The sequence below is a fragment of the Trichoderma virens genome, assembly GCF_000170995.1.
Source record: "Trichoderma virens Gv29-8 chromosome Unknown TRIVIscaffold_3, whole genome shotgun sequence".
Lineage (NCBI taxonomy): Eukaryota > Fungi > Ascomycota > Sordariomycetes > Hypocreales > Hypocreaceae > Trichoderma > Trichoderma virens.
The window spans coordinates 1229934-1256529 of NW_014013746.1; the positions used below are offsets into that span (position 1 = coordinate 1229934).

The 26596-nt window shown below is 50.6% G+C and overlaps 9 protein-coding genes across 9 annotated transcripts; 3 read left to right on the plus strand and 6 right to left on the minus strand.

Moving 5' to 3' along the window:
- Positions 1-97: 97 nt before the first annotated feature.
- On the minus strand, positions 98-3976 carry TRIVIDRAFT_54894 (uncharacterized protein; the record flags this gene model as incomplete). Its single annotated transcript, XM_014104170.1, has 1 exon — positions 98-3976. The coding sequence occupies one exon, from the start codon at positions 3974-3976 to the stop codon at positions 98-100; it is 3879 nt and encodes a 1292-aa protein (XP_013959645.1).
- A 1073-nt stretch (positions 3977-5049) lies between these two features.
- Positions 5050-5540, minus strand: TRIVIDRAFT_121456 (uncharacterized protein; the record flags this gene model as incomplete). The annotated part of the gene is made up of 2 exons (XM_014104171.1): positions 5050-5247; positions 5307-5540. Coding segments are annotated over 2 exons (432 nt in total), but the record flags the coding sequence as incomplete, so codon positions are not given.
- Positions 5541-5852: 312 nt separating this feature from the next.
- On the minus strand, positions 5853-6723 carry TRIVIDRAFT_91759 (uncharacterized protein; the record flags this gene model as incomplete). Its single annotated transcript, XM_014104172.1, has 4 exons — positions 5853-6313; positions 6372-6476; positions 6546-6571; positions 6639-6723. 4 exons carry the CDS (start codon positions 6670-6672, stop codon positions 6290-6292), a joined length of 189 nt encoding a protein of 62 aa, XP_013959647.1.
- An 887-nt stretch (positions 6724-7610) lies between these two features.
- TRIVIDRAFT_62124 (uncharacterized protein) lies at positions 7611-9404 on the plus strand (the record flags this gene model as incomplete). The annotated part of the gene is made up of 1 exon (XM_014104173.1): positions 7611-9404. The coding sequence occupies one exon, from the start codon at positions 7611-7613 to the stop codon at positions 9402-9404; it is 1794 nt and encodes a 597-aa protein (XP_013959648.1).
- A 4042-nt stretch (positions 9405-13446) lies between these two features.
- Positions 13447-16585, plus strand: TRIVIDRAFT_219216 (uncharacterized protein; the record flags this gene model as incomplete). The annotated part of the gene is made up of 2 exons (XM_014104174.1): positions 13447-13521; positions 13619-16585. The coding sequence occupies 2 exons, from the start codon at positions 13447-13449 to the stop codon at positions 16583-16585; spliced, it is 3042 nt and encodes a 1013-aa protein (XP_013959649.1).
- A 537-nt stretch (positions 16586-17122) lies between these two features.
- On the minus strand, positions 17123-17917 carry TRIVIDRAFT_219217 (uncharacterized protein; the record flags this gene model as incomplete). Its single annotated transcript, XM_014104175.1, has 1 exon — positions 17123-17917. One exon carries the CDS (start codon positions 17915-17917, stop codon positions 17123-17125), a length of 795 nt encoding a protein of 264 aa, XP_013959650.1.
- Positions 17918-19023: 1106 nt separating this feature from the next.
- TRIVIDRAFT_144354 (uncharacterized protein) lies at positions 19024-20541 on the plus strand (the record flags this gene model as incomplete). The annotated part of the gene is made up of 2 exons (XM_014104176.1): positions 19024-19185; positions 19315-20541. Coding segments are annotated over 2 exons (1389 nt in total), but the record flags the coding sequence as incomplete, so codon positions are not given.
- Positions 20542-20578: 37 nt separating this feature from the next.
- On the minus strand, positions 20579-21779 carry TRIVIDRAFT_177413 (uncharacterized protein; the record flags this gene model as incomplete). Its single annotated transcript, XM_014104177.1, has 3 exons — positions 20579-20810; positions 20892-21067; positions 21139-21779. The coding sequence occupies 3 exons, from the start codon at positions 21652-21654 to the stop codon at positions 20579-20581; spliced, it is 924 nt and encodes a 307-aa protein (XP_013959652.1).
- A 958-nt stretch (positions 21780-22737) lies between these two features.
- TRIVIDRAFT_54900 (uncharacterized protein) lies at positions 22738-24464 on the minus strand (the record flags this gene model as incomplete). The annotated part of the gene is made up of 2 exons (XM_014104178.1): positions 22738-24225; positions 24282-24464. 2 exons carry the CDS (start codon positions 24462-24464, stop codon positions 22738-22740), a joined length of 1671 nt encoding a protein of 556 aa, XP_013959653.1.
- Between the last annotated feature and the right edge of the window lie 2132 nt (positions 24465-26596).

The following is a 26596-nucleotide window of genomic DNA, read 5'->3' on the forward strand; positions in this document are numbered from 1 at the left end:
ACCCAAAAGTTCTTCCAGAACACCATGCTGAAATAAAGCAAAACAAAAACCGACAAAGTTGCAAAAGAAAACAAAGCATAGTCCGCTAATTTTAGATTCAACGCTCCGTCCTAGCAAACTTGACGCTCTTCCTCCTCTCCCTCTCGCCAGTCATGGTCGCCCGTCCAGGACTTGAGCTCAAGATCCCTCCACTGCCCTTATTCAGCGCCTCCCTCGCCATTCCGACCGCCTTGCTCTGCAGCACGTCATTGGCATCGCTCTTGATACTGCGATCCATGCCCATGCTGCTCGGACCAGCGCGCCCAGGACTGGACCTCCTGCTAGTGTTGGCCCCCGTAAGTCCGTCCCGTATGCGACTGCCATCCACTACGGCATGGCCAAGCTCGTTAGCCCGGGCAGTCGCCGTTTCGCCCCTATATTTGCCGGGAAGACAGGCATGTCCGCAGCCGTCGACGGGACAGCACCCGTCGCTGTATACGGTCGACGACGAGGTTGCCTCGGAAGGACGGAGGGCGGCGTGCCAGGTCTGCATGCACGAAGCGTGGCCGCCGTGGCAGCAGCTGGGGCAGTACCACCACTCCGTCATCCAGGACTCGATGCTAGGGATGTCGACGACCTCGGTGGGCATCGAGCTGGCGATTTCCGCATCCCGATGGCCGCACACCGCGCAGGGCGTCACCACCTGGCGACACTTTTCGCATGTCCAAAGGGCGGAGTCGCCGTTGCTGCGGTCGATTTCTCGGGGTTTGCGGCAGTTTGAGCACATGAAGCCTGCTTTGACGCCCTGTTGGGCCGGCGTAAATAAGGAGGTGTAATTCTCGCCCCAGTTGGGCAGCCCAGCAGGCCAGCCCTTGATTGCTAGATTGCGCAGGAGAGCAGCCTCGACGAAGAGGCTCATTCCCATGAGACGGGAATGCTGCTGCCGCAAGACTGCAGTTGCTTGATGGATGTCAATGACAGACTCCGGGACTAGTGGCTTGAGTAGGAGCACTATTGCGGAGGCATTGAGTGCCGAAGTCCGCGACTCGAACTCCAGGGCACGCGTTAAGAGAGAGTAGGGATCAAGCGGGCATGCAGGCATACTAGGCGGTTTGAATGTTTTCAATTCTGATGGTTCCGTGGGGAAAGGGAAGGGGCCGTCACCTGGCCAAGGGAAATAGTCGGTTACAACAACATGAGGGCTGGGATCGTACTCGGGAGCCGTCGCCACGGGAGCAGGGCTGGCAGGTTTTGCCATCTGAATGTCATGGGATGGAGTAGGGCGACGACCGGCAAACCCCTCATGGACTTCCGAGTCTGTTTGCGAAGCAAACGATGTCTGAGATGGAAAAGTCTCGTCCGTGGCGGCGGTCGTCTGAGAGATCATGAAGACTTCCTCAGGGGAGTCTGCCCGCTTTGCAGGGCCATTTGACGACCCCTTGGTCTGTTTTGGAGACTGCTGCTCGCCATCCTCGTGAGCTAGACTAGCAAACTCAGCACCAATTTTGTTGCCGACTGCCGATATTCTTAATGAGTCGGGCTTCAGAGAGCTTGGGGGATTGGACGAGTCTCTCCTCGGCGAAGTGTGATCGCTACTATCAGAGGCAGAAAACACTTGAGCAAAGCTATCGGTCGAATCATGCCTTATGGCTTTTATTCGGTGGGCCTGTTCAGCTTCATTGTATGAGGCCTTGGTCATTGGCACATCAATAGCCCGTGCCAAAGCCTCCATGTCATAAAAATCATACCCTTCAGTGATGGATACCTTGGATGTTTCGCTGCCATGGCTCATCTCCGAAATCGGGGCTGAATCATGACGTTGGCGTGGGCTAGGACGATAGGATCCATGAGCAGAAGGCCCCAAATTGAGGCTCTCAGGTTCAATGATGGGCGTTAGTTTTTTCCCATGTAGATAGTGCCGCTCGTCCCACTCAATTGTATCGCCTTCGCCGACAGGCCTTGCAACCGGTGTTGGCACGTTGGACGTGCTCTCGATCTCTTCCGACAGGAGCGATTTCGACTTTGATAACCGGCCGTCAACACTGCCAACTTGACCTGACGCTCTTCGTGGCGTGTCTTCGCCATTGGTGAGGCGGTTAATCTGAATATGACTAGATGTCTTCTTAAGACTACTTTTTCCTTCGTCAAGACTCCTTTTACGGAATCGGGCTGTCCTAAGCCTCAGGTGGTAGTCCGCACGCTTCTCCATCAATAAGGACATGGCATAAGCAAGGATACGCCATGTCTGCGAGAGTCGATACAGTCGGACATTCTCAGCTGCCACAGCATACTGTTCCATGATGCCCGCCACTCGCTGGATTAATGGCTTGTCGCCCTTGTCTAGAGGTAATTCTCGTTGAAGGGTTTCCAGGTAAATACTGGAAAGGTAATGGTACACACCGACCGACTTTGCGGCCGGAACATGACCGGACGCCATACCCTGCTGGGACTTGAACATGCCAGTTACGTTGATTGACTGCTCCAAGCCGAGAACTTGCTTTCCATCATCTGACAGGCTGGGCAGGGATGGTGGGGTGGTGCTCATTGGCAAGCCAGATCTAGTGCTAAACCGCCTTTTGCGAATTGTTCGCCTTCGTGGTCCTAGAAAGCTGCCAAGGACATCTTCTTCTGAGTCGCTTCGACTAACGCTGAGCATTGGAGTGTTGGGGCTTGTGCTGAATGGGGTTCGGGGCACCACCTCGGAATCATGGCCGACAGACGGGTGTGGCCGAGGCGGCTGCGGTCGCTCATCAAGGAACATGACTACATCTCCCCGGGACGAAAAAGACATGGCAGAGGTAGACATCCGATCAATGACTTTTGGCGCATAGGCAACGTCACACTGATTAAACATGCCGTCCCGCCCCACAGTCCAGAGCATGTCTTGATCCAGCCATGAGAGTGCCGACGGTGAGCTGTCGAACCGCTCAATCTCCTTGTATGGCATCGCGGGCCTTGCCAAGTCCCAGATGTGGACAACCGAGGTACCGTATCGTCGATTGCTCGTCTCGTCGTAAGTCACGGCGACTTGGGCAAGGCGTCGGGTCTGGGCCGTTGCAGACCAAAGACCGGGCCGCCAGGCAACAGTGGTCACGGGCGCTGGTGTGGTGATGCTCCATTTGGGCTTCTGCCGCTTGTCTGCCGAACCTCCAAAATCCCACACATGCAGCTTGGCATCCCAGCCGGCACTGATCAGATGGACACCATCCGAATGCCAGGCAATGGCAGAGCAGGACTTTTCATGTGCATTGATCCGCAGTAGAGGTCTTGCTGATTGCCGTACGTCCCACTTCATAATCACTCCAGAATCAGTGCAGCATGCCATCTCGTGCCCGACCTTGGGCGACCACTTGACCTGTCTAACTGAATCGTTGGTCTTCAACTGCGTGTATCGCTGCCTGAAGGTCAGGAAGCCGGCCCGAGTCTGCAGAGGCGCAGAGACATCAAAGACGCGAACGACTCCATCCTGACTGCCGGACAGCACCCAGCTCTTGAGGTGAGGGTTCACATCCAAACTGTTGACCTGTCGCGAGTCCTCTTGGATTTGGATATAGTCGAGAGGATCAGACGCACCGCCGGAACCGAGCCTGGCAACGTCGTAGGCGAAGATCCTCCCGGCCGCACAAGCTGTGAAGATTGTTGACGCGCCTTGCCACTTGACATCGCGGATGTTGAGCTGGTCTGCAACAAGACTTCCGCCCGCACCGGACGGCTTCTGCGCCGCAATCGCTGCCTTGACATCCACGCCGTCGGTGAACTTGAAGCTGAAGCTGGAGTCGACAGATGCATCCGACACAATCGTCTTGAGTATGTGAGGGCCGCCCAGGACCACGGCACGGTGATCGGGCGTTATGTCGAGGCAGGCAATGGGGCTGCCAACCGGGTGCACGGCATTCTGCGACTTTGAGGGCCGGAAGACGGTCGGGATGTTTCCTTGGCTGTTGGCCAGGTCGCCGCTGGTGGCATCTGGCGCAGCCTTGCCGAGAAGCTTGCGCATGATCCTCGAGTCGAAATGCGCCTGGCGTGCCATGCCAGTCGGCTCAATGGCGCATCGCGTGGAGGAGGGCTTGTTCTAGGACTCAATTGCGTATTGCGATGAGGCGCGCGGAGAGGAATGCTTGCGTATCTTGGATTGCGCGAGCTTGGGATCGAGAGTGGTCGCGATCATGCCTGACGACGGTGGGCATGAAGTCACTGAAGAGGCTTACAGCTTGCGCCGACAAGGTACATGTACCTCTGTAATAACCCGACGCTCACTGGCGAACGCTGTAGTGGGGAAATCCTGGGCTTTCAGTTGCCAGGTGGGGGCCACCAATTGACGGGGGAAGTTCCAAAGCGTGCAAAGTACGCGACAAAGTACATGGACGGGACAATAATGAACTCGGGGCTTCTTACCCAGGTCAGGTTGGGCAGCATCAGGTAAAACATACTTGCATTGTATTTGTGTTAATTTCTCTCAATAATGATGTTTCGTATCACCTCATAATTGTGGTTTTTAATATAACATCCATTGGTAGACCTCATGCGTGTACGAGCTACATATATCAAGTTTTGTGTGATCGGTATCGCATGTTTCAAACTGCTGCAGGTCTTGCACGATCTATAGCATTCGGGTATAAGGCATACACCTCGGGTAGTAATCTTCTATTCATGTTATGAGGTAGTTAAATTTATCAAGGTTGAGTTTCTGGATATCGTATCGTTCTGGACCCAAGACTCTCTAGCCTGAGGGCAGCCAGTATTCTGATTAGTTGTATTGTACGGTTTCATTCGCTTCTGGACGAGTCAAAGCCCAAGTTGAAAGCCATCGTGCTCACTATCCAGTAAACTCGAGACGGCCCACTTGCTATCATCTGAATAGTGGTGATAATGAGATCCAAATGGTTTCGGGCTTGACTCCGGTATCCTAAAGAGATACAGTCAGCCACCAACCAGACAATCATTCGCTTTCTAAGACCCATACCTCGCTGAATTAAATTACATATGCCGACGTGCTATGACCTCGGGCCATCACATCGGCCGCACACTTATTGTCCCAGTATTATTTCAGAATCTTCACGCATCGTTGCCCTTGGCGTCGGGACTTCTGCTTCGACTGCGTCCTCTCCGACCCCCGGCTCTGCCTCCTCCTTGTCTGCCCTTGCCCGGGGGAGGTCTGACAAAGGCAAAGTCGACTTGAACCGTTTGATCCAGCAATTTTGTGTTGTGCGCCCCATCGATTGCCGCTCGAGCTTCTTCTAGTGTTGCGTATTCGATCAAGGCGTAACCCTAGCGGGAAAGAATCAGTGCTCTGTCTGCAAGTCTTGCCTTTGCGACATGTCTCATACCTTGACATAACCACTACGTCTATCAAGATTCAGGTGAAGATTCTTGATCTCTCCATAATCGCCGAACTTGTCTTGCAAGGCTTCCTCGTCGGCTTCCTCGTGAACATTTGTGACAATGATGATCCATCCCTCGATTGACCGGACCGCCGTTGCCTTGGTATGCGTCTGCATTTCGGACTCGTTTCGCGCTGATGACGGCGCAACGTCGTCGACTTCCATATCTACGTCTGCCATTTTGGACAATGGCTAGTATCTGCGAGGCGAATGATGTTGGAGTGAATGCTGAAGCTTTGCGGATCAGACCAGCTACAGTCCGCGGGGCAGAGAAGTTGGTTGCTGTATCATGTATCACGTGACTGCAACAGCTCTGTGTGCTTTCATCCCTGGGATAGCACAGGTCATCGCCATCAGAGTTACGTTGATTTTGTCAAGAAATTACTAGCAAGATCACATGCGCATAAATCATGTAGCAGCCTTTATTGCCGTGATCGAGTTTCATGAATATTCTCTACGTGTGCCGGCCTGATAGGGGCATGGAACCAAGGACAACGAGATGCTAGCTTGTACCAGAAGATTTGAAGGCCGATGATGAAGGAAGAGTAAAAAGGCAAGCGCATCAAATTGCAACTTCTGTCTATACAAAAACATATTTAGTAGGTAGGCAGCCCGCAAACCGGTACAGGGTGAAGGTGCGATTGGTTTTGTCGTCGAAGCAGCTGTGATTTCAACCCATCATAACATCACGAATATTATCACAAGTGGAACTTTTCATCGTGGACGAATCTTCGTTATATTGACAAACGACACCAGACGCCGAGCAAAGTCGTCGCGCTTCTTCGCATCTCTCAAACTGTGGATGATGCTCAGCCTGCCAATCGACCCGACTCATTCCATTTCCCTTCTGCTGAAATCAAGCAACCATCGGAGAACGGCCCCGTTGTCAATCTTTACATCCTTCTCTCCCTAACCGTGGTCTAGTCCGTTTAAGAGCCGGGGTTGGGGTTCATCTGTCGCCGTCGTCAGCAGTGTAATCCCGAATACCGCCGTCTGTTCCAATATTCTCACCTTCCGCTTGCCACCGGTCAGGGTGACGTTGACGAATCGTCGGGTGTACTTGTGGCGCTTGAGAGCACGGCCCTTGGGGGTCTTGGGCTTCTCCTGGGCCTCAACCTGTAGAGTGGAAAATGATCAGTATTTTGGATTCGTCAGCGAGGGATGGGCGAGTCGGTTTCGTCGTACTTTAGGAGTCTGAGACTTGACCTTGCCTGGAAAAGAATAAAGTCAGTGGGCATGAAGAGGAAGGCGAAACTTTTGGGGATAGTTTGCACATACCGGCACGGGCAAGAGATCCGTGAACTTTACCCATGGTGATAGATTGATTTGGCGATGATGTGTGGACGCTGAATCTGCAGTGGCGCGGTGAGATTTTTGGGGGATTTCGCCAAATGATTGTGGGCGAGAAGTATCTATCACGTGAGCGGGGAGTGCCCTCCCGGATTAATCTAGCCCCGACTCTCACCTCTGCTTTTCTCGGCGAATGAGTCAGCCAGCGCCGTATTTCTAGGACTCTGTGCCCAGGCCCTCCTATTGGACGATATTTGGCCCCACCTATAGTTCAACGGTGCCACGCTACTTCCATATGTTTGGCTGCATTATGTCGTCATCAAGTTGTTTATTACTGCTCGCGTGAACTAGAAAGTTCAAGAATGTCTGATCTCAACTACCAAGATGGAATCCAAGCATCTCTTGCCCATAATGAAGCAGTCAGACAAAATGATTTTTACACATGTCTGAGGATTATACATTTATGGTGGTCGGCTGCTGCGAAACAAGCAAAGAGCGACAGATGTCTCTCTGTAAGGAGCCGTGTAAACAGATGGAATAGACAAAAGCGCCCCAACTCGCCATGTCGCATTTACTTATGCTATGCATAAAAAACTACCTAATGGGAGTGACATAGGCTCCAGCCGAGTTTCGTTTGGCTTTTTTCTAATCTCCTTGAGCTCTTTCATACAAAACAGCAAGCGCTTTTTGTAATAAACTTTTTTGAGGCATGTGAAAGCTGCAGTGACGATGTGCATCATCGCAGACCCGCAGGGAAGCCTGCTTCGGCCTTTAGAGTATATGTAGTCTTGACGTCACAACCCAAACATTCAGTCAAAGTCACATCAACCACATAAATCCCCTGCTGATCCAGCGAGATCGAACATACTTTTACGCAACAAGCGAACAAAGACACAAACATCATGCTCAACTCTTGTCATCGTACTTCACTGGCATCATCTTCATTCATACATCAACGCAATGGCAACTCCTCCACAAGCAACCACTGAACCTCTTCGTAGGTCAGCCATCAAACCACGAAAGACGTTCAGAGAATTATTTCTCCATCGACTTCCTCACTACAATGGACCTTACAATGTTGGATATATGGACATCGAAGTTCCGGTTCGCGATCCTCGGCCAATTTCCAACCTTCGAAGAAATGGGAAACCGGTCCTTCGACTGGACACAGTCCTGATGGGAATATATTATCCATGCGATCTACAATCTCATAATAACGCAGAAAAGCCTCGCCGCGTCGACTGGATGCCACGGCCACGAACTGCAACTGCCAAGGGCTATGCTAAATATCTTCAGATCCCAGCGCTCCCGGTTACTGCCTACCTTGCCTGCACCTCTCTCTTCACAAAGTTGCCTGCATTTCGAAACGCCAAACTGGCTGCCCACTGGCCAGAAGACATACGCAATGACTCTGGTCCAACTGGACAGAAGGCCAGGGAGGAAGAGGCAGATTCTACATGTCGGCCGACATTCCCCGTCATCATATTCAGTCATGGACTTGGCGGCTCGCGACTTTGCTATAGTTCAATCTGTGGAGAGCTTGCAAGCTTCGGATTTATTGTCGTAGCGTTGGAACATCGCGATGGCAGCGGTGCCAGGACATATGTCAGTCTTCCAAGCAACGTGGAGGCCGCGGCTATAGAATCGTCAACAGCCGAATTACACACAAATAACGAGGGCAAGGAGAGTTATACCAAAGATAAAAAAGTGCAACGCCGAAGGAAGGAAGGATCAAACCCATATTATGTTGTTGATTATATTCTTCCCAAAGACAATGCCCAAGACACCTCTCCTCATAACCGCAGAGGTGTTGATCACACTTTAAGATCAGCTCAAATTGAACTACGACAAGAAGAGATAAAGGAAGCCTTCTATATTCTCGACTTAATTAACTCTGGTCATGGAGATGATGTTGCATCATTGAACCTCCGAAAGAGCGGGAATGTGGCATCTAGCTCTATGGGCCTCAAAGGCGTCAACTGGGAAGACTGGAAAGGCAACATGTTTCTAAACAATGTCACTATGATGGGACATTCGTTCGGTGGTGCAACTACAGTCCAGATTTGCCGAGATCATTCACTAAAATGGCTAGGTCAGGGAGTTATTCTTGACGCTTGGGGTCAGGCAACACCTCCGGCTGGAGAGAATTCGAAGGAAAGGATCGCGAAGCCTATTTTATCAATCTCGTCCGAAGCTTTCATGCACTGGAAGGAGAATTTTGACAAAGTTGTCGAGTTTAGTAATGAAGCCCGTGAATCTGGGACATTATGCTGGATGCTTACAATCGTCGGATCAACTCATCTCGCAATGACTGATCTCGCTGTCCTTTATCCACAGTGGATGTCAATACTAATGAAGTCCATGGTGAACCCATTACGGGCAGTCTCTCTCACCATCACGACATCCTTGGAGTTCCTTAAAATTGTACTACCTCCAGAACAGACCAAATACAACATGTGGGCAGACGAACAGCTGCTACAGTCTGCAGAGCCACCACCCGAACCCACAGAGCCTCTTCGGACGGACCACGCACCTGATCAAAAGTGGGTTGCCGTACGCCTCAAGATACCCAATGAATTCTCGGTACGGCTCAGGGCATGGTTTCGCCATACTTGGAGGTTCGTTATTTGTGCAGGGCGTGAGGTCGCTGACCTCACCCATGGCTTGCATGATTTCGGGCAGCAGGAAGAAATTTGGACGCACATGTGCCCTACTCACGAGGCTGTGGAGGAATACATGAACCAATTTCGATGAAATCGCTTGTATAATTCATGTTGATCGATTCACCAAAAAGGGGGAATGGTATGATTCATTACGATGAATGAAGTCTGTACGTTACGAATGATGATGCATGGAACGAAATGTATGAGTAACACTAGGAGTTTGGCGCAAGTTGCTAATTGGCGGAATATCTGTTTCATATGATAGAATACATACATAATAAGTACATATATGGTGCAATGAGTTTCATATCGATCGTATACATCCAGCACGAAATAGACATCTCTCCCGTAGGAAGCAATGATAAAGTCTGGGGCAGAGTATTTCGGTGAACTAGCTATCACAGCTCATACTAGATATAAATTATAACGTCCGTAATGTAATGGTACTAGGTACCTCATAACGATTATTGACAAAATTTAAGCTCAATGAGAAATCCTGAGGCGCTGCAGGGAGAGCAAACGATATTAGTCCCTAACTGTCAATGCTTTGCCAACGGCAAATAGACCTAGAACTTACAAAGCAAATAATAGTATTGATGAAGGGTGCCAGTCTCAGTTGTGACACTAACGCAACCTCCACATTTCCCAACGGCCCTGAATTGGGAGGAATGGGAGTCCTGAGACATTGAATAGCCTTTGGATTCTCAAGTACTCTTTCCGTGCGGAATAGCAAAATCCAACTAAAGTGGCAATGTCTGAGACACACTCATTTTGTCGTACGAGTAGTTTCAATACCTGGCACTACCTGGTTGGCTGTACGGAGTAAATCTTCATTTAATGGCTTAGACAGATATCCCTACATTAGTAGATACGCTCCTTGCGTGGAAAGACATTCCGACTATATACTTTAGTCGCATGTACTTCACGCTCAATGGCTGGCTTCTAGAGTTGAGGTGTAGAAGATGCAGGCAGATGTGTTTTTCTCATGGCTACAAAGTACACAGTTGTTTATGCCCAAATCTCCGGGATCAGGTGCAGATAAACATATCGCTGCTCCTAGTGCATCAATCGCCTGTTCTAATCATCCAGGGATGTACCATATCAGATTCATATGCCAGATATACAGGGTGTGAGTTGCTTCTACGGAGTATAGCTGTTCAATGGTTATTTACAGTATTGCTGTGCTAACTGAATCATGGATATTCTCATCATTCTTTTGGGTACCATAGCCTTCCTGAAGGGGGATAAATGCTTGTCTTGACTATACTCTACTTCGTATATCCACCACCATTTGAGAATTATTCGTTGTAGTTACACCCAGGTGCTCAAAACTGGCGCTCGAGTATCTCTCTTTAGTCAAGTGGCTACTTCACAGATGAGCAAAGTTCAGCGCCCATATGCAAGTACTTGATGTAAGTATCTCAGCTGCTTTAGTATTCTGCCACTATTTGACAGAAGATGACCACGAAACTAGGCGCCAATGATCCTTAGGCCTTGCATAGCATATACAAGTACTCCGTATACTACTAGTGAGACTCATGGGTGTGTGGAAGTTCCACTCTTTTCGTTCTATCAAAGGTCACGAGCGGTAAAGATAATAGAGGCGCGGGTAGGTGAACTTTACAAGATGGATTGGACTAGCTTCTAGTTCTTTAGTAAGATCAAATCGAGGCTGTGTGCAGTACGCAGGGCAACGGTGGCGGCGAATTATATCTTCACGTAGCCACCGTCTCCGAGAAGAGACAGCCGCCTTCGATTAAAGCTCGTGTCCGCTTCAGCTATCCGCACGGCTTCTCGCATGACTAGCTCCGATATCCCGCCCCTTCCAGATATCATGAATATCCCGGAGGTGCATCCCGGAGGTGCACCCCCGGATACATGTATACCACTTGAATCCACTTGTCAGTGTGGCTTGGGCAGGGCTTTATTAGACACGGCAGTTTAGGTATCTGCGCCTCTAAGGTTATGGGATACATTTTAAAGCACAATGATGTACATGGTGCAGTATGCAAGTAATGACCCGTATATGGACGCCTACATGTACATGTAGGTAGGACCCTGTCGCTTTTGATCTACTGTAGGTGAGAAATAACATGTCACCATGCCTACCGATCTCGATCGTCCGTGTAAATATCCATGCAGTAGCAACTGGGGCTTTCGAGATATACCGATAGATATTCTATAGACGTATAGCAGATGTGTATGTATATATATATATATATTAGAGACAATGTTGGTCGAAACAACAACACCATCATCTAGTCTCTGGGGATGGCCAAAGAAGACTCTTGACTCTTGGCATGGGCTGAACCCTTAGTGGTACCTTGCATGTATACGATGTCTTTAGACCGTCAGCCACGGACCCCGAGCTATAAAAGTAGAGTTATCTATAGCAAAGAAGACGGATCTGCGGCAGTTGAATATCGCCACCAGTCAGCTTAACCGTGGCTCGCACTGCCCGCTGAATTCTTGGCTGGTTTGCTCCAGCCCATTTTCACACAATTATTTCTTTCTTTCTTTCCTTCCCTCCGGGTGGTCAAACACTTCGTGTTGGATATCAAGCAATGCAATGCAATGCAACGTCATGGCCTACCCTGCAACAAAGCTCGTTTTCTAAAACGGGGCCCATGGAAATTGATCCTATTTTTATGCTGGCGTGTATAAAAACGAGGTGGAACAACGTGTTGTTGGCGCGCTAGTGTCTGCTAGCGGCCGGCGGGCCACAAAGTCACGATCCATGGCGACGATCGGCGAGATCAAAGTTGAGCCCTTTCAACAGCCACCGGGGCTAGCAGGGGTTGGCGTCTCTAGCGGTTCGTATTGAACAAAGAGTGGCTTTTTCCCTCACTGCTTAGCTGAAGTATATGCCGTTGCAGGCATTCTCGGGTCAGGCACTGACTGCAGGTGGACATGGGTCAGCGATTGATTCAATGGACTGGAGGAAGAATCCATCAGCGACAGCAAGCTACAGCACACTAACCCGCTAGCGCCCTCAGTGGGCATCTCCCACCGCCGTACATGCACGTCCCCACGCAGCGGCCCCAGCCTGTACGAAGCGCTGCTGCTGGTGCTACAGTAGTCGAGGCCGCCTCTCTGCGGTTGGGCACCCGACCTTGGCTTGCTTGGCTGCTTGGTATTCAAACCCAATCCTCGCCTCACCTCCCTCATCAATCCCCATCCCATCGACGGACCCCCTGCAAACCCGACAATCTTCGCTTCGCCGCGTGCTTTCAATCTCACCTGCCCAAAGGCTCCATTGCCAGCCCCAGGAGCCGGAATTCTGCTCTTTGTGGACTCTGCCTACGCCCGACTCCGTTAGCACTGCCTGCAGGGTCGCACCGTTGACGGTGAGCCAGGGACCAGTTTGGACTTGTCATGCTCGAATACGGACTTCTAGGCGTCAATCAATCGTCCGACTGCTCTGCCGCCTGCTCAGCTGGCGTGGTTCGTCTGCTTGGCCTATTGGACCACCTCATCGCCTGTCTCAGCTTTGCACACCACACTGCCCCAAACCTTGCTTCCCCAGCTCGTATTGCGGGCACCAAGGGCGCTGGCTTGGTTTTTGGCGCCTCCTTTATCCGCTTGCTCCCGGTCCTTAGACCATTTGCTAGTACGGATAGTACAGTATTGGAATAGTATTTGCGTTTACGAGTACTCTGTCACCTGTACAATACGGAGCAGGGCCAGGAGCTTGGATTACCAAACGTCGTCGCTTCGACCAGCCCCCACGTGCATTTGTTGAATGCTTCCTCAAAGGGCCAACGCCCAACCGCTTTTCTGCCGAGGGCAGCTCATGCATGTCTCCGTTGGGTGATTTTTTTTCTCTCCTTCTTCTTCCTGTCTTCCATCGTCACTCGTTTCCACGGTGGGTGAGCTCTGTGCTCGAATCGAAGCGTCCAACATCCGTCACGATACAGTGCTCGTGAGAATTGGCCACCCGTGGACCTCAACGGAGGCGCATGCTCGCAGCCGTGCGCCAGCTTATCCTCTTACCAGCCACATCGTAGCCACTGACGAAGTCTCTCCCTTGTGCCGCCTTGCCAACTCTCGTCGTTGACCGTCTATTTTTACACGCATTCCTCCATTTCGTCGGGCAGGATTAGCCAAAGCGCCCAACTCGCAGCCTGACAATCATGTCTAGCCACAAGACTCGACCGGCTCGCTCAAACAGCTTGCAGCGCATGCTCGAGCTCGAGCGACGCTACATGGTAAGAGCGGTTTCTCCTGTCGCGTTGCGGTTCTCCGCCAGATGCCTTTAAATAGCTCCAGGAAAGCTAATGCGCCCGATTTTTCAACCAAATATAGCTTGAGCGACTCCAGACCGCGCAACCGAATGTGTTGTCCACCAATTCAGCTTCCATAGCTGCCCTTGTCTCCAGGCCACCACCTCCGTCATCAAATCGCACTGCAGTCCAGGTTCACCGTGTCGAAGCGCCTCCTAGAAAGGATGCTCCCATGGGTGCCAATATCACCAAAGAGAGCATGCCAGTGGCCCAGATAGTTCCACTGACCATCAACGTTAGTTCTCCTAAGCTTAAACTGGATTTTGCACCCGAATTGGACAACAACGCACAAAGGAGCGCTGTGGTTGTGCATAACCCTCCACTGGTGGACAAGCCCGTTCTCAAGGCTGTTTCTTTCGATGTTCCGCTGAGTGATGAAGAGGAGCGGAGATCGATTTGCCAGTCTCCAAGCTGGGAGGCATATGGCCGTCGCAAGAAGAATGATAAAAAGGACCACAAAAAGGAGCTGAAGAAAGAGCAGTTGAAGAAGGAACAGCTGAAGAAGGAAGAAGAAAGAAAGGAGCAAGAGCGCAAAGAGCAGCTGAAAAAGGAGGAGTTGAAAAAGGAGCAGCTGAGAAAGGAGCAGCTGAAGAAGGAGCAGCTAAAGAAGGAGCAGGCAGAAAAGGAGCAGCGGAAAAAAGAACAGCAGAGAAAAGAACAGCAGGAGAAGGCGTCGAAGCGTGAAAAGGAGGAAACTGCGCTCAGGAATGCTTTAATTAAGAAGAAGCGCTTGAGCAAGCAACCTCCCCCTTCTTCGGCACATGCCTTGGAACAAGCTAATCGATCATCGGCGGCGGCACTGGCATCTGCCAGAGATAAGCAGAGACCTTCGAGTGCGCTAGAATTTACCAAAGATGATGTGCCTGTTCGCCCTCATCACAGGCGATCCGGCTCTTTCACCTCTTTGATCAAGTCACCCTTCGAGTCTCGGCGTGCTTCCGCTGACACGGCTCGCCCGAGCGAGACAGGCTTCATCGGTGGTATCAAACTGGAGATTCAACGACATGCTGCGAATCAGAAGACCGCGGAAGGGCCTGAAGATATGGACGAGTCTCAAATCCACCCGGCGCTTCGAACAAACAACGCTCACAATCAGAAGTGGTCTGCGCCCCCAGCTCGCCCTATCCCTGAGTCCCAGCGCCGAGCTTATCCTCCCATCACTCGGAACCCGGCTGCAGCGGCCAAGACAAGATCTCTCATTTCGTCTGCAGAGATGGAGGCTCAGGAAACAGGGACAATGGAGAGCAAATGGAGAGCTTTCGTTGGCCTGAAACAAAAAGACTCGGCAGAACCAACAAAGTCCGCCGCGCAGCAAGACAAGTCGAAGAAGCTTGCATTAACTAGCGAGGCAACCAAATCCGCGTCCGCATTGCCGCCCCCTCAGACTAATGCAATCATTGGACCAAATGTCGATGTTCGTCCTCAAATGGCTGCTGGTCAAAATTCTCCTCAACCAGTGTCGGGCAACGGGAACCAGAGCACAAAGCCCAAGCTCAGTGTATCTACAAGCGATCTCCAGCTAAGCAGTCCCGTTACTGCACAGAAGCCAGCCAATGAGAAATTAAGCCAAACCAACCTTGCTCAGGTTCAACACGAAGGCAGCGGCGCTGTCAAGAGCGGCCATGTCGCTGATTCAACCCTTCTGACGACATCTTCGCCTCCAGCACCGCCTCGTCGTAGTTCAAAGCGGAATTCCATGCTGAGCTTGGATGGCTCAGTGTCATCCATGTCATCTCCGCGCACACCAAGACCTGGCAGCTCCGAGTCTGCTAACGGCAATCATGATCCGTCCACGGGCAGGCCCAAGAAGATGGTAGACAATGCGCCTGGGAGCAATGAACTAACAAGCGGCGGGGCATCCCTCCAAACCACTCCACGGGACGCCGGCCGCATCACCAGAGGCCAAAAGCCAGAGCCGATAGACATTCCGACATGGGACGATATTCAATCCTCTGTTATGAAGGTCATCGACACACAGGTATCGCTGTCTCCAATCCGTAAATCTCGAGGCTCCCTTCGAGATGACAGTGATTTTACTGTTCGCCGCCTCACGGACGATTCAGTTCCAACGACATCGACTGATGATGATTCGTCTGACGATTTCCACTCGCCATCAATGCCTGGTACGCCTGACACCTCCCGACCTCAATCTGAAAAGGGTCTTCCCCCCATGACGCAAGATGTTGAGAGTAAACGAGTAGCCACAGAGCGACCTCGCGTCAGGAACGGTTCCACAAGCCCAGTCAGACAGCCGCTCCTCCTCCAGATTGGTGGCGGGGGCTTCTCAAGCCCTCCAAAGAGTACACGACCTGTGGGAAACACTAGCACGTCGAGCGCCGTCATTTCTACCAAGACCACTACTGTGACCACAGGCCAAGCTGCGCACCGTCGGTCTCAGACGGATGTGGATGCGATATCTGGAATTGATTTTCTGCCGAAATTGAAGCACCAACCCCTGAAGGTCGTGGAACATGTAATAGTGCCAAGGCAACACTCTCCCTCCACTGCATTGATCTCTGGAGAGGAAAGAGTAAATGGCAAAGCTCAGCCAGTTGCTGCCCCATGGCCTGCTTCCTATCTGGAAGAAGCTCGAAAAGCAGCTCCCCTCGCTCCGCCTCCTCAGGTGTTGGGATCGCCACGTCTTGGTCCCAAAGTCACACCGCCATCCTCGATCCGGAGCCAGCCGTCGCCCACTGCAGACCTTGCGCCCACAAAGGCGCCGCGACATACAACTGGCTCACCTGTTGGCGGCGAGCCGATTGCCAAGATGTTTGTGGAGTGTTGCGGATGCAAATATTACCACGACATGCCTAGCAACATCTACGAAGCCATGGCCAACCCAGAGGCTGTTATTCGGCCGAGGGGCAATGTAGGATTCACCGGGGCATTATCCATGACTGTGAAGTGCCCGTGGTGTTTCCACGAGATGAGCACCAAGTGCTGTGCTGGCTATGCTGCCATGGTGTATGTGAAGGAGAGGCTACATTAATGGCAATATTGTCACCCTTTCCTTCTTTTTCTTCTTTCTTTCTGGTCTTGTTGACACCAAACCATTTACGATGATACGATTTGTTTCGCACTAGGATTGAGCTTCTGCAGCAAAAATCTCTTCAAACTAATGAACCGGGGTTGGAGAGAGCTATCTGCTGATATTTCAATCCCCCCCGCTCCTTTTTTTCTTCTTTGATTCCCTTTTCGTTTCCTTCTTATGATGATTATGATTATGACGATGTACAAAAGTCAAAAGATAACCATGGACTTATTCTAATTGCGAAGCTTGTTTGGATTTTGGTTGCTGATATTGACTGTCACTCAACTATCTACGAGCTGTTTCATATATTCACTGTGTAGTTTTTATTCTTCTTTATGATGATGTTGAGGGGCGGCGATTTATGTTGCAAGATGTGGGCAAGGGTTGGACTGGTGTTAGCGGAAATAAGACGACGAATATATCAAATGATACCGAGCTGCCGTATTCTCCTGTATTTGTGTATGTCAACCAGTAGACATTCCCTTGCTGAACAAGTTACACAGCATAAGTTCTGCGTAGGTCATGGTTTCGTTGCTGCACTTCTGACACCTTTCTGGCCAAGTCCAGGTTTGTAGAACGCAGAGCTCCCATCGCTTGAGTGGCTCGGTCAAGTTGGCCGTCTAAGAGCTCCTCCCTCTTTTCAAGGATCATGACGCGGTCTTCTAGAAACATCAGTCTCGAATGGAGGCTTACGTCGTATTCCTGGCGGTCCAGAATGTGGTCGCTGCCATCAGTTGCATTGTCCTGCATGACTAAGTCTTCAGTGTCGGCAAGGCCCTTGATGAAGCCGTTTTCGGTGAGCACTTCGATAAAGGGCTTGTACAGCATCTTGGCCTGGAGACGCAGGACGTTGTAGACCTGGTCAGCGTAGCGCACAGCGAAGGCCCAGAGGTCGGGGCCGACGTCGTGGGTCATGGGCATGTTGCTTAGGGGCTCGACGGCGGAGCGGTTGAGGCGAGGCCAGATGTCGTTGTGAGGACGGACAGGGCCGGGTTGTTCGTTTGTGAGCTCTGTGATGGAGGAATGAGTTGCTTTGGTTAGAGGTTTGCATTGGACAATCATGAAGCGAGAGAGGGAGAGGGAGAGGGAGGACATACTTTGGCGAAAGTATTGTTCTCGGAAATCGAAGAGGAATGATTGGATGCTCCAGTGAGTGTTGCGATCCATGCTCAACACCGTTTTAAGGATATCGGCGAGCTCCTCTATGAAATCTGCTGGGGTCGAGGTGGTGATGTGGTGGCACAGGAGGTCCTCGAGGTCCTGTACCACGCTGATAAAGTCCTTTGGCATGACGGGCAACTATATGGAGGATACAGATATAGTAAGAGGTGAACCCGAATGCCCGGCGCGGCACGATGAGGAGGATCTAAATAGTGACTTGTGCGTTGATGGTGAAGGGGAGAAGGAGTGGAAGAGGGTGATTTGAGGCATGGAGTTTTTGGGGAGAGATAGGAGGGACAACTGCTGTCACTGATGCACTGCAGGTGCTTGGGAGTCGGCGAATTGGGCTGCGCAACGACTCTTGTGAATCGAGTATATCCGACGACTTTAAGCTATTATTTTTATTGGTACTTTATTCTTCTTCTTCCCCCTTTTTTTTCTGAAGACATTGACCCTACTGTTAAGTTCCAAATCCGCGGCTCGGTACTATTGTTGCTGTGTCACCTGTGTGTGACGTGCAAGGCGGGTTTAACCATCGATTTGGGGACGTTTAATCGCTGCAGATATAAAACGGTTACTAGTGCGAGCATTGTGTGACATTTTGCTGCTTTTCTTAATAACACTCAGTTTCTGTTCTTATTGGGGAGTGAGGAGGAGGTTAGTAGCTGGTACCAAAGCGTGTACTTGTATAATAAATTAGTATGTATTAATGCGGGCTATCTAGTTAGAAAGACGCGTATTCTAGAACAACGGAAATAATGCATCGATATCTAATTCGGATTGTTGCTGTTTCTGCCACTTACATATACTTTCCCACAACCTTTGCAAGTTGAAGCTATTTACAAGCACCCAATCGATGAGGCCCTCTAGCGGATCAATGTTCAACGGCGCCGCGGCTAAAGCTCGTATGGAAGCACAGGCAACCTACTTGTAGGTACTAACGATAAGGCGGTTCTTTGTACGTAAAATGGCATAACTAATCTGGTAGAATTTATTTCTCCGATGCCGTCCACTTTTTTTTGTCTTCTATAATCCCATGTGCTCGCCCACTTAATCTTTGCTATCCAACGCCATTCCACTCTCGAACCGCAGGATTGATGAATGCGTCTATCATTATAAGCACAGACTGCAATGAGCTCCAAGGGCTCGGCTGACGCATCAAAAGGTGAGGGAGGCATTCCGGCCCATGTTTGGTTCCCCTTCCGCTTGACGCAGCGCTGATTCGCTTTCCCGAAGGCTGCCGCACTTGCATGCGGCGACGCATTCGATGTGACCTCGGACGCCCGGCCTGTTCAAAATGCATCAAGAAGGGCCTGAGCTGCCCCGGATATGGGCGGCATCTTCGCTGGGCTGATGGCGTGGCGGTTCGCGGCAAGTTGAAGGGCCAAAGACTGCCTGTGGCGGGCTCGATGCCCATGGAGTTGTCGTTGCCGACAATTGACGATGCCGCTCCTCTGCCTCTTCCTATCCCCGCTCCCGTCCCAGCGCCTGTCCCTATGTCCGGGGCCCTCCAAGTAATGGGCCAGACGGCTATTAGCCTTAACACGACTATCACGTCTATCGAGAACACTCCTTCGGACTTGCTGAACTTTACGCAGTGGGCGTCTTCACCAGAGATCATCGAATACTACGATAAGCACCTGGCGGGACGGATGGTATGGATCGACTCGGATGAAAATGACTATCGGCGTCGGATGTTGCCCATGGCTGCCAATGCCCCAGGTCTTCGTTTTGCCATTGCCGCCTTTTCCCTCTATCATGGACCCAGGAAATTTCCGAGCGAGTTGTCCCGATATCACGAGGAGGCGCGAGACGCATGCCTGGAAGTCCTCCAGAGGCAGATTCGAGAAATGAATAACCGGCTGATCAGTGGAGCGGAACTTAATACCCGAGCTGATGTTGCTAACGCAGAATGGATGCTGGCCTGTATCCTCGTGATTGCGAATTACGAGATGGCAAAGAATCACTCCGAGGCTGCTGAGGGCCATCGGCTTGCGGCAAGGACCATTGTCAACATATTTGGGCAGTATGAGGCGTGCACCAAGGGCCTGTTTGCGTTTTTGAGGAACCAGCTCGCGATCCATGAAGTTCTCGGCTCTTGCACGTCTTTTGACTTGGCTGATGTTGCAGAAACCATTCTCCCCACGCCAAACTCTGGGAGTCATGTGCTGTTCTCCGAGTACCTTTCTTTTCTGCACCAAATCACGCTAGCGTCACGCCGATCCATGGCCGTTAACGAGGATATTGACGTATCACTTTGGCCCGAGAGCTTTAGCATTATCGAAGTACAATCACGCTTCGAGCAAGCAAGAGGTCAGACGCTGATGATTGCGGGGAAACTACAAATAAATCCCCCGGTTGTGCGCCGTGACTTTATCAGACTTGTGGACCTATACCACCACGCTGCCGTTGTCTACGCGTACAGATGCCTGGGTTATGCGACGCCCAGCAATTTTGACTGGCTGGCTTCCGTTACGAAGCTGTTTGACCAGCTAGATCAGATTGAGAATATCTCGCTCTGCATCCAGAACCTCCCGTGGCCGATTTTCATCGCGGGCACTGAGTGTCATGGCGATGCAGAGAGGCAGCACAAAGTTGCCACAATTCTCGACAAGACTATTAGAACGACAGGTTTCAATCAGTACGAGACCATCCGGAGCTTTCTTAGCGCCTTTTGGAGTGGCACAGAACCTAACTGGCTACCGGTTGCACAACAGCTGCAAGCTAACGGACTTAGAATTCTTGTTGTGTAAAGCATTAAGAGATTCTTATCGAGATTGCATGATAGTCTTATCTGCGGATTGTCTCTTCGTCTAAGACGTTGAATATCTCCTCCATCGGGTCCTTATACTTGTATAAGCCCAACGCTGGTGGGCAGAGTCCATACCCGAGAAGACGCAACAATTGTGGTGAGAAGCCTCGATCTTTTGCTACCTCCGGTGGCAGCTCCAAATACTGATTCTCTTCTTGCCGTAGAGTTCCTTTACACATGAACACGCCGATTGTCTCACGTGCATCGTCCCTAGCACGGTTGAGTAAAAAGTCAGCATCATCACTGCCTCTGATGGGGGTTGCACAGGAATGTCTTAAGGGGGGATAGTACTTGGTGACATTTGCGCCTCCTGCATGATATACGTTGCCCACGAATATGGCTGCGTCTCCGACTTCGAGTTCTGCTGAAATGGTTTCCTCATCGAGCGGGCACCTATCTGGTCCCCATAGATGGCTCTTTGGAATAATGACCGTCGCGCCGTTTTCCTTTGTTGTCTTGGATAGTGCCTAGAGTTTGCCACCGTTGTCAGTAAGGTGTTCGTGCTATTGTACGAAGGACATAGGAGCTAGGCACATACCGTGACGCAGCCAATCATGACAGGCATGTCGCAGTTTCGAGTATGATAGTCCGAGTCGTCTCTGTGGAGAGGCTGTTGCTTGCCGCCGGGCTCAACACGGAAGCCTACGATACTCGCAATTTGTGGTTTTGCCGCCACGCTCTTTTGCTTTTGACCCTCCCAATAGGTGTATCTGCTCGTCAACATTCTCTCTGCGACAGACTGAAAGAGCGGATTCACTACCAGCTTAGCACTGGCAGGCGAGTGAGCGAGAATGCCATGGGCACGCTTTGTTGTGCTGGGGAAGAAGCCAGCGGGATCAGGCTTATCCGAGTCGAAGATGGGCTTGAGGTCTTTCTTGATCTGGGCGCAGAGTTCTTCGGGGATAAGGTTCTTGACGATTACGGCTCCGTCCCTCTCTAGGAGAGACTCCAGCAGGGCGGCATTTATAGCTGGGTCGTCGGCACGGACGGTGGTGATTTCCTTGCCGGCTTCGGAGGGAAATGTGTCTGTAGCGTAATGCTGAGTGCAGGTCATTTTATTGTTTTCCAAGATGGATAGATGGCTTTACTAGCACAGCAGATGGTGGGCTTGAATAGAGTCCAGATCAACAGAGTGACAGAGATCTAGTTGAACGAAATCAAGGCGTGCGTTTCCCTTTTTATCTTCGTCGAGCAGCCCGCCATCTCATCGAATAAAGGCATCTCATCTGCCCGATCTAGACTCCCTTTTGAGAGCCCTCTTTGGGAAAAAGCCAGAGAAAACAAAGGTGTTGCCACCTTGCCAATCCAAGCAAATACATCGAGAATGACAAGTCACAACATGGGGGGGGGGAAACCCAAAAACCCAGAAAGACGACGAGATCGGACCCTAGACAAGAAAGCCGAGAAAGCACTACTATGGAAAGGTTTTCCCGGGGGGTGGTCTCTGGGCTAAAACATTAAGGTATATGTAGTTTATGTCGTTTCCTTCCCCAAGAGGGGAAGATTCGATGGCCGGAGGGCGTCTCCCCCGGCGATTGCTTCTCCGGATAGTAACCTGATGTGGTTAGAGAGGATGAAAGAGTGCTCCGCTACATGGGGGGAGAATGTCTCCAAAATCCCGGCGGAGAACAAATGATGGGGGAAAAGGCTTGGTGTGAATTGACAATGAATGAGGAGTTGTTTTGTTATACGGACATATTTTGTATTGTACAGAAATATGGTGATGTTGATGGATGGATGTTGGGGGGAGGCGCTGATAGGCTAATATCGCTGTGTGGGATGATTGGCTGGATGGGAGAGGAGATTGTAGCTGGGCAAAGTATAGGCCGGCATCGGGACTGTTGTTTTGACAACGATAGAGAAATCAATGTTAATACTTTCACTGCTAGATAACCCGTTTAGGAAGCCGGATAACCACTCCGCTTGATACAAGACTCGCATGTAATTAAGAGATGAATATATATTGATACTTGCCTCATCCATCGAGATATTACTACTCTTCTGTGGAAGTGGATCAATACAGATTATTGTCATTGTCGCGCACTCATCTCTTCGTAGAGCAGATATAAACTCTTTGGGGTATTGATATCATTGCGTCATCACATCTAAAGTATGGCTATTAACATGTCTTCGCCACTTATTCGGTGCCATTCGGGGCTGCCTTCTTCTTCACCTCAATCGCCGCATCGAGTGCATCCTTGAGCGTGTCAATCAAATCCTCTGCATCTTCCAAACCGGCAGAAAGTCTTATACTTTCTTCAATGGCACCAAACCCTCTAAACGCCTCCCTTTCCCCAGCCTTTTTACCAAACATCATCATATTGTAGGCCAACATGATGGTGACATGACCGCCCAGGTGTGGGCTGGAGTAGAACCCGCACTTGTCGTAAAACGCCCGAGCGGTTTCCACACTCTCGAACTCGACATTCAGGAGACAGCCGTATCCTGGGTTGGGGAGATCAGTGGTGCTGCGCCGCAAGAAGAGATCATAGTTGGACTTGTCAGGCAGTAGACTAGGGTACTGGACATTGACCACGGGAGAATCATCGCGGCCAATTGTTCGGTGTAGGAAGGTTGCCATGGCTTCCGCGTTACGATTCAAAAGGCGCGTACGTTGGAGATAATCGTGTGAGTTGGCAAGCAACACCTTTGCATCATCAGCGAAGAGCTCGTTGTTGTGCAACTTGGCAAATCGAGATGACAGCTCGCTGTAGTGGGTAGAGAGGGGGTTGAGGATGATTGAGCCGCCAAGAACATCAGCCCTGCCGTTAAACGACTTGGTAAGAGAGGTAAGGAGGACGTCCGAATAGGCCAACACATCAACATTTGCAAAACCCGCCAGTGTATCGTCGACAATCAGCACAAAGCCGTGCTTTTCGGACAGCTTCTTGAGGCGAGGCAGGTCTGTGCTTTCCAAGGTTGGGTTCCCAGGAAACTCAACAATGACGAAGCTAACTTTTCTGCCTTCTTTGGCCTCCCCATCGAGCCATGTCTCCATTTCATCGAGACCTTCTTTATCAACCGTGCCGAAGTGCTTAAACCCATTGGGACTCTCTTCGTGTAAATGATGGTGCGTGTTGTGGAAGACGACACCAAGGACAATATTGGTTCCAGGACGGTATTCCTGGATGAGATTTGTCGTGTGGAAGACGGCAGCCATACCGGTGGGGAAGAGGAAGACATCACTGGGTTGGCTTTTGACCAGCTCTGGATCGATGGAGGCGCGGTGGACGAGCTGGTGGATGCGCTCGCGGAGTAGCTGGTGGGCCGGACCAGCGGGTGTGAAAGTTGGCTTGGGTGGGTTCTTGTAATCTTCAAATGGGATTTCGACCAAGGTGTCAATGTTTTTCAACAAGTGTTCGGCGATGCGAATAGAGAGTCCAAGGCCGGGAGCTCCCCAACTCAGAAGGAGAGCTTTGGTGTGCATTGGCTCAAATAAGACAGCATAGACGCGGTGGCCAGCCACGTCGATGCACTTGAATGTTAGCTTGTCTGGGGTAATGGCAGCTTCTTCTCGGGCCTTGTTCTGGACATGGCCAGCCGTAAAAGGCCACATAATGGGGTTGAGATAAAGCATGCAAGACTTGCCCTCGTGGCCTAGTCTCTTTGCAACCTCCTGGCCAAGCTACACGCGTAGTTAGACAAGTTGTCCATTGTTGGCGAAGATGCTGTGAAACTCACCTGAGCAGCAAATTGAGTTGGACCAAAGCGCGGATAGACATGGACAACTTTGGCAAAGGGAGACATGTCTCCGTCACGGACTCCCTGAAGCATATTCCATCCGGGCAAGTTGGAGATGATGCTGTACGGGGTCTGAGGAGGTGGCGCATGGCCAAAGTCGGACTGCGTTCTAAGGACGACCATTTTGCTGTACCTGACGAGATATTCACCACAGTGAGCCTGAAGCACTGTGAGGTTACGCAAAGATGAGGAGGTGATTGAGCCCAAGGCAGCAATTTAGGGATATGTGTTCCTATTTAAACAAACAACAGCAGTGCCCGCTTCAACTAGCACGTCGCATGAATGCTGCAGGAGAGACCAATCCCATGATTCATAGCGTCCGAGGAGCTTATTCCATCCATAGCCTATTTATTCGAGGCTAGCGGGCAAGCTCCGACTTTCGTCAGACATACGCGTTGCTGCCCCAATGAATTGTTGGCGCTAGTGCTGCTCACTTGTGTGGCGGCTCACGTAGGATGAGTGACGATGAGGGTTGGGCTGCTTGAAGTCGGGAATCACAGCTTGGCTGGCGGGGTAGGGCCGGCTTTCGTCAAAGCAAGGGGCGAACGCTTGATCCACGCATAGATCCGACGCGTACCGCCACTTAGAGAACAGTAAAGCAGACGTTTGCTCCGATCTCTCTATCATGACTCTGTACAATTTCCCATTAGAGGCTAGATGCGATTTGGATGATGAACTGAAGAGTGAGAACCGTTAGCGGGGTGAGTAAGCTGGTGGCAAGCAATGGTGAGACCGTATATAGCGTCCTTACAAAGCATTCGACCCTAAAAAGACTCCGTCCACTTGTCCGCAAACCAGGTGGCAAAAGTTCCGCATGAGCAAATTTCATGGTTCGAGGACTAGTGGCCAGATATGGAAATATATGTCGCGAACTCGTCCGAAGGGAGCTTGTAGTTTACTTGGACGTCGCCGACGACCCGGAGATGTGGGCCGATCGGTGGCCGGGGTTCGTGGCCGCCGCGGGCGGACATTTTCGAATAAGCCAGCTCCGAGATATGGCAATGAAGGTGAATTGACAAATTATCCCCGTGGTGAAAATTGTGTTTATTGTAGCTTGAGGCAATGCGTGAGGATAGGTATGGAAAGTTAAGAGGATGGAGGTTGCATTCTCCACGTGATTAGAAATCGGGAGGGAAGCTGCCATTGTCAAAGTCCCTTAGAACAGCGGCTTCCAGGTAATGATACTCGGAAGGTACGCATAGTATCTAAGTACGCATCGTTGGTACTTACTTGGAATTATACCTGTAAATGTTGACCTTGGAATTGATTAGTCGGCAGTGTGCTTGATGGATGTGATAAGCACGTGCCTTGGATACCCAGAAATCGACCACTGCAGAAAGGAGACGAACGCCATTTGGATATGATGCAAGTGTCAACAAGCATGTGATATCAAATGCCAATTATGATGTCCATAATGAAGGCTAGATTCAACATTGCTTATCTTCACAGACACGCTGGACTGTCCCAAATTACTTATCATGGGATTTTAAAACTGCACGGAGCCAATATTCTCTGCATCTCTAATAGAGGTTGCGGCGTTCTTATGGTTGCTGTGGCGGCACAGTTGCTTGTTTTATATTTGCCTATATGGAACAGCGCCTGCCTCTAGTATTGTACTCCCACTATATTTTCGGCTACGCGTGTTTATATGTACCCAGATACTAGAGACAATTGCTCTCGTCTGCTCCATTGATGTTTCTTCTCTTTTCTTGCGGCTCAAGTTCAATCCGTACGGCAGTTTTCTGCTGAACGATTCTCGCTGCTTCATCAACACTCCAATCGGTTTTTCTGAGAAACTTTATCTTTACCGTGAGTTGAGATCGGTCCTGATCTATCTCTATATTTCCATCACTCACCTTTCTTCTTAGATGAGCAGCCGTAGATTCGGATTTGCGTGGCACTATCTTCCCGACCCTGTTCTCAATCATTCTTATGTAGGTCAGCAACATGATATGGCCAAAAGCTATGCTGAAATTGAAGCCTACCATAAAGCGCGAGCCTTACCTTAGGCCATGTGTGCCCTGCCTTATCAGGATGATGATGGTTCCCGGCTATTTGTGCAATATTCATTGGTGTAAGGATCTTGGTCAGTTCTAATAGACTATAGCTAACTTTAGGTTACCGATTGAAGCAGGAAGAGCTTGTCTTCCTTGTGATATACTTGACATCACCTCCGAATGTTGTCGCGTGAGTCTACGTCGACATATTTGAGTTGGAGTTATTGATATTGATGACGGCATGAGGTTTGTAGATTC